At 37.8% G+C, this 7061-nt stretch overlaps 1 protein-coding gene across 1 annotated transcript in view; it reads right to left on the bottom strand.

Moving 5' to 3' along the window:
* The window catches only part of LOC107653286 (RNA-binding protein 33), a 51933-nt gene extending 45140 nt beyond the window's left edge, over positions 1-6793 (bottom strand). Inside the window, exons 1-5 of the mRNA XM_016439953.1 lie at positions 6621-6793; positions 5235-5313; positions 4863-4914; positions 4559-4632; positions 3414-3690 (exon numbers count right to left, since the gene is read on the bottom strand). Of these exons, the coding sequence (XP_016295439.1) occupies positions 3414-3690; positions 4559-4632; positions 4863-4914; positions 5235-5313; positions 6621-6639 (501 nt within the window). The 5' untranslated portion in view covers positions 6640-6793. The remainder of the gene's footprint in view (positions 1-3413; positions 3691-4558; positions 4633-4862; positions 4915-5234; positions 5314-6620) is intronic.
* Positions 6794-7061: the final 268 nt, after the last annotated feature.

Below are 7061 nucleotides of genomic sequence, written 5' to 3'. Positions count from 1 at the left end.
ATACTGTCATACTGTCTGAATAATTTTTGGTTGATTGTAATCCATTACATACCTTTCTATCAAAGTTATCTAACATTATCAAGCTGAATTTCTGACAGTTTAACACAGTTTAAAATATGAGTTCTTGTTATATTTTATTACCATTTTCTAAACTATAGCGAATAAACTGTGATAATGTGAGAAATGTTGAAGGTGTCTGAATAAATTTTGGTTTGACTATCTATTTGATAAATGAAGTTAACCAACTAACATTATACATACTGTTTTGGTTTCTGTACCCAATATTTTTAAAATTTACAAATGCAAGAAAAATATCAGTATCGGTACTCTGTATCGGCAAGTACCAAAAATAAAAGTATCGGTATCGGGCGAGTACTGGAAAAATTGGTATCGGTGTATCCCTAGCTGCTTCCCCTCTCACAAGAGTCACCTAAGAGGGGAATTCCCCCCATTTTAAAAAAATGAAATTCAGGCCCTGAATAAATGTCTAAAAATTATGATTGGAGTATCACTATAAATAGGTATAAATTATAAAAAAGAAGGCTTTAAAAAGATCGGTATCGGCAGATACTGCTTTCTGTGATCGCTGATCAGTGATCGGCCTCAAAAATCCTGATCGGAGCACCCCTAGCTAAAACTTGCTAATGTATAGTGAGCTGCTAACGTACAAACCTAAAAAGCTAACTGTTCTCACGTCATGTACAGTGTAAGTCAAAAACACATAATCGAAGGTCTACATTTCAGTGCCTCTCCATATTAAACTGGATAAAGGTAAATGAATTTAATCTTACCCTGCGGTACATGAATCCTGGATATTGTCATCTGCGATCGTGACGACTGTAACACGAGGCTTCTCCCGCTTGCATTGTGATCCCTCACAATGCAAACCCTCTCTTCCAAATTAATCTTGTTACCCACCATATTTATTTTAAAATCTTTTATATAGCCCTCTATGGCATATTTAAGTCCCACTTGAATGGTGGTCTTTCTTCTGTGTCCAAAATTTATCAAAAACATCTTGGGACAAGGTTTTCACACTGACAGCTGTCATTGTAAGACAGTTAGCAACTCCGTTTGTTTGTCCGAGTTCGCAACAGGAACTAAGGGGGGCGGGGGTCTTACCGATAGGTCAATTCCCTCAATCTGGACTAAGTTACAGATGTTCTCTCACTTAAACAACTCTCAAAATAAAGTGCTCTGTGACTGGAAAGAGGTAGAAATAACAATTAACTGAAATTGAGAACTGTATATAACAAAACAGATGTCATTTCCCACTATGTTTATAACTGATCATTTTTTTCCCTAAAGCCTGGCTCCCACTATAGGATTTTTAGCCCGATTTAGCCACGATTTCCCCCTCCCGAGAATCGGAGCAAAAATCTTGTCGAGCCCCTCGATCGGTCCCGATGTTCGGCGCGGATTATCTGGTAATGTGAGGCATTCACAGATCGAATCTTGCACCTCCCGATCTGCTCGCACACAAATCGGGGCCGGCCCGATCATATCAAACATGTTTGATATTTAGGATTTAAATCGGGATGATGACGGCTATATGATTACATCCATGTTTGATATTTAGGATTGAAATCGGGATGATGACGGCTATATGATTACGTCAGTACTTTCACAATAGCCAATGCGTGACCACAAAACAGCTGCTGTACGGCCCCGTTGGATAGTGGAGACGGAGGAAACTGCTTCTTGACGTTTTATAGTAACAGACTGTCTGTATAATGTGTCGAAAACGTATCACAACCGTAAGGACAAAGAGAAGCACTGGAGTGAAATCGCCTCAGTTTTGAATGTGAGTGTAGAAAGCAGCTAGCACACTAGCTAACATATGTAAACATCACTGAAATATCAATGATGATCTGCTGCGTGAGATCACGTGAGGCGCTCCCTCTGGCATGATAATCTTAATAATATCTTGTAAAACCTCATAAAGTGAAATTTTCATGCCATGGGACCTTTAAAACTCCTGTAGTGTGAGCCAGGCTTAACTCTATTAAATGTGTCATCTTTCACATCAAATTCTTACTTTTTTTTCAATTAATTCAGGTAGAATAAAATTTTTTTTTACAGTTGTTACCATTTAAATGAAATCAGTATCAACAAACTCCATCTTTCCACTGCAGAGGAAACGGAATCTGCATCTTAACTGGCATTAGATGCATTTACACATACTGTTTGATGAAGCTGAGGTGCCATACATGCATTTACACTGCAAAATTGCAAGTGCATAAATAATTTTATAAGATTAATGTTTTAAATAATTTTTCGAACATACAACTAAGAAATGTTGGGAGAAATGCAACAATACTTTTAAATATGAAACCAAACCACCAGTAGGTGGTGGCAAATTACTGTTTTAATGAGCGAGTCATTTAGTCATTCATTCAGCTGATTCATTTAAATGGATGAGGTAAGTGACTGTCTTTATGAATGGGTTACTGAATCATTGACTCAGTCCATTCCTTCAAAAATGTGGATTCATTCAGTAACCAAACAGTGCTGCATTGCTGGGAGACACGTGGTTCTGCTGTGGCTTTGATTGGAACTATTTTCGTTTGCGAAATTGAGCAAAAAGAGTCAATGATGTGTCTAAAATGTAAGTCACTTAATTTTAACTTCTTGTTTATTGAACTACTATTGTATAAAATCAGTGTCACTTTGCAATCGTGTTGATATTCGAGGAAACATCTTGGTCGTGTAATGTTGCTTACCTAAATCATATTTTATAAATATCTTTATCATATTTATAAATATTTATGTATCTGTAACTTTCTGTGAGTTACTTTGTGTTTGATGTTGTGCTCATTTGTTTTGATTTCTGCACGTCTCTCTCTCTCAATCAGACAGGCTGCGCGAGCCTCATCTGGCACGACATCAATACATTATCAGTCGCCATTTACACTGAATGAAATAAAATCCAAGTTTCAGTGCTTCCCTAGTTATTTTTGTTTTGGAGGTTTTAATCAGGCTTCTTGTCCGGTTGGGCATGTAAAATTCTCTCACTTGCCCCTTTAAAAAACCTACTTCCTGTGGTTCCCCACGGTTTACTTTGGGCCTACACGTATTACAAATTGGGAACTTTGTGTCTTCTTCACTCACAGTGAAGAACTTCCACACTGACTACATATTTACATGCGGATATGAGCGTAGGTGTGATGTCAAAACAGCCTGGCTCGGAATTGTCAGACTGACTGGCCGGTCACCGGTCCGGGTCAATCATGTGGAAAAACGGCTAATTCCGGTCGCTGGCAGGTCGATCATTGCATCTCTAGCCATAATATCACATATTGTGATATTGAGCCACTCAAAATCACCTCAAAGAGAAATTTCTTCACTGCAACAGACCTAATTATGGGGAGTGTGTGCAAGCAATAGAGATAGCAAGAGAAAGTGTTACTTACTTGAAAATCATCATCCAGTGGCTCGTCGATCTGTAGGTCCAGCACTTCATCTTGATATTCATCACAATTCTGGTCTCCTGTGTATTCCACCTCTTCATCTTCTCCTTGGTACTCATTTCCCGCATACTCCTCACCCTGAGAGAAACCCGGTTGGCCCCCCTCTGTCTCTTCATAGGTGTATTCAGTGTATCCACCTCCGTCAGGGTCTTCATCTTGAAGGTGCCCAGACGTGCCCAGACCCAGTGTGGCATTTAAACTCACAACGTCACCCTGACCACTGGATCACAGACACAAAGACATCAACAGACAAGCATGTGTTAAGCTCTGGACAATAAAGTGATGAATTTGTAGATTTTTGTTGTGCTTGCCCTTCCGTTACCACAATTACTATATTAGAGTCTGACGTGAAGCATGTCACCTAAAATTGTTATTTTAAACTCTTTTTTTTTTTATTGCAAAAAAAGAAAGCTGTTTGATTAAGGCAGGTGTCAAAGTTAGTTCAATGTCATCTCTAATTATGTTATGGATGAACTATTGATTTTAGAGCAAGCATAAATTGATTTTAGAAGCTTTGCATAAATTATGGGGTGAAGGCAATTTTGACCCTACAAATTAAAAAGTGAACAGTTTGGGTAATGTGATATTTTATATTCATTTTAAGCTTACATTTTTCTGTGCAACAACGATAAAAAGCAAAAAAGTCAAAAAATACTTTTAATACAGGCTATTTTGGGATACTGCAGACTATTTTGACATTCATAATCATAAAAAGTATCTCATCTTCAGATTTAGCAAGCAGTAGCGTAAATATAAATTTTGTAAACTATGCTTTATTCACCCAAATAAATTAAATTTGTCTTTTTTTTTTTCCATGGGTGTTCTTGCTAATTAATAAATGTTCATCTTTCGATTATTGCTGTTGCCTCTAGTAATTCTTTGTGTAATTTTTTATTTTCCAGCCCATTTTAAACCAGCAATATAGTAATTTTTAAACAATAGTTGAGTTAAATAAAACAACCCATCATGTTGGGTAAAAACATTTAACCCAACCAGCTGAGTCAAAAAAAAAACAGCAATAGTTGGTTTTAACCCAGCATTTTTTTTGTTAGAGTGTAGGGTTGTATTTGTAGGCTTTGTTAGGGTACCTTGCATTTTGGTCTTCTTCATCACTTTGTAACAGGTCATCATTTAGCTCCTCATCTGACAGCTCTGAGGGGTTCTGGGGTGGACAAAAAAATAAATAAATAATCTTCTGCTTAATATGATTGATATTTTGGTGAAATTGTTACATATGTTGTTGGCCTCATAAGTCTTGAACATTAAGTACACCTGCTGGGAATATTTGATGTATTTCTATCAGTTAAGATTGCTTAAAAGCACTGAAAAAGGCTGCAACTGAAAAATAAGTTTAAGTAGAGGAGAAACTGGCAATGATGGAAATCACTTTACCTTTTTTGATGACAGCCAATCTTCTTCAAGTAAGTCTCCCTCCTCCAAATCACTGTGAATTGATAAATTTATGATTAAAAAAGATGGTGCTTTCACAATAAATCTTTGAAATGCCTTACACCATTTCAGTAGAGCATTAAAGCAGATATTAAAGCAACAACTTCATTTGCTTTGCAAAAACCACACCCCACGGCAACCAATAGACTCTATATCTATGCTGGTGAGATTTATTTTGAATGCCATGAAAGACTTTTGCTGAAATGCTATGAGTGTTTCTGGGAAACTGATGCTCTCTTTATTATTATTATTTTTTTTCATTCTGCTTAATAGAGACATAAAATCTAATCCAGTAATGAGACAGTGAAGACTTACCTTTCCAAGTCATCATCTTCTCCTCTCCGTCTTCTTGACCTTTCAGCACCAGGCTTATCATATTCATCAAACTCATCATCTACATGCAGACAAGAGAACGAAACACATTCGTCTTACATTATTACATTTATATAAAATTATACTCTGTGTCATGTTTAAATAATTGTATATGCTCAGCCCTAGTCTGCAAAGCCAAGATTTTGTGCTTGAGATGTTCAGGTTCAAGATTCTGAAGCGCCACAATTTCTCTTTTCTCAAATTTACTAGTCTCTGAAGAATATCTCTAATCTTAAGGGGACGGTTTATCCAAAATCGAAACATTCAGCGATCATTTGCTTGCCCTCATGTCATTCCAAAACTGTATGGCTTTCTTCTGCACAAAAGAAGATATTTTGAGGAATGCTGGGAACCAAACAGTCCGCTGACCACTTACCCCCATTATATAAATGAAAAACAAAGAGAAACTTCTTCAAATATCTTCTTTTATGTTTCACAGAAGAAAGTAAGTCACATAGGTTTAGAATGGCATGAGGGTGAGTAATTAACCAGTACAAATGTTATTTAGAAGAAGCCACTGGAAGACTGTATCAAGTGCAGTTCCTGTGATATTTACTTTCTAAGCCGTTCAACTACCAATTTACAACATTATGTTCACTGGGAAGCACGTTTCCATTAGCATGTAATCTAAATCAAATACTGAACTTGAGAATAGCATTCAAATCTGATCTGCCTCTGTGCAGTTGACAGTGAAGCACTGTACGATTGACAGGTTGAAGGGCTTTACGGGAACTGGTCCTGGTCTCTGTAATAAACCACTACAACACACACTTGACATAACATCACGCCTACATTTAACACACAAACACGTACTTGCTACTACGGTGTGACAAAACAGCCCCGTATTGATTTAGATAGAGATCTTCTCGAAACACATGATTTGTATCTATGGCCTGGATAAAACAAGTCTTGCCGCCTGTCGAGGCAGCGGTACAGATGCTTACATACCCATACAGCCCCAACCTCATGTCCACACGCGACAATTCTTCATCCGCCATTTAAATGTCAAAATCACTATCCAAGTATAAATCATTCGTTGCATTTTGTGTATAAACACACGGGCTGCGCAATCATTGCAACCCTTCAGCTAGATAGTTAGCAACCGCAAATGAGTAAATATGTAAATGCACGCCTGCTAATGACTCACGACCATCAATATGACACACCATAGAAATAAAAAAATATAGTCGTGGCATAAAAGTAAACTCTGTTCAATCTGCAAACCAACAGCAGATGTCAGAAGCTCAGCGAATCATGAAACAAAAGCAGCTAACTCGTTAGCACTAGCTGGGAGCTAAACTAAGTGTAAATCAATAGTACATATCATACCCCCGGCACTGGTCGCCATAACCCAAGATTGAATGTTATCTTGGAGACTCTTGTATCTCTACAACGTCGATGAGTGCATTGAAACTGGTTTAAGTGCAGAGCTTCAGGCCGTTAGCTTAGCGTGCAATCTCCTCAGTCTGAGCTCTGAAAACATCTGCACAAGAATCATGGCGACAGGCTGAGCCGCGCTGCATCATGGGTATGAAACCGCAAGGAGGGATGTGAGGGAAGTGCGTAACTGTACAGACCAGGCTGACTTATTTAGCTTTACTGCATAACCTAATAAAGGTGAAAGTTAGACAGACATCAGTTTGGCGTGACAGAAATGTGCTTTTAAATTTTAATATGCGTATCTGTTTCCACCTTAAAGCCGACCAATTTTTTTTTATTTGTATAGCGCTATTTAGACTGCGGTCAAGCCAGCCGCACTTCAGAAAAAAA

The sequence above is a fragment of the Sinocyclocheilus anshuiensis genome, unplaced genomic scaffold (assembly GCF_001515605.1).
Source record: "Sinocyclocheilus anshuiensis isolate Anshui unplaced genomic scaffold, SAMN03320099.WGS_v1.1 scaffold219, whole genome shotgun sequence".
Classification (NCBI taxonomy): Eukaryota; Metazoa; Chordata; class Actinopteri; order Cypriniformes; family Cyprinidae; genus Sinocyclocheilus; species Sinocyclocheilus anshuiensis.
Note: the sequence above shows the minus strand (reverse complement) of the source record. Positions and strands in the feature narration are given on the sequence as shown.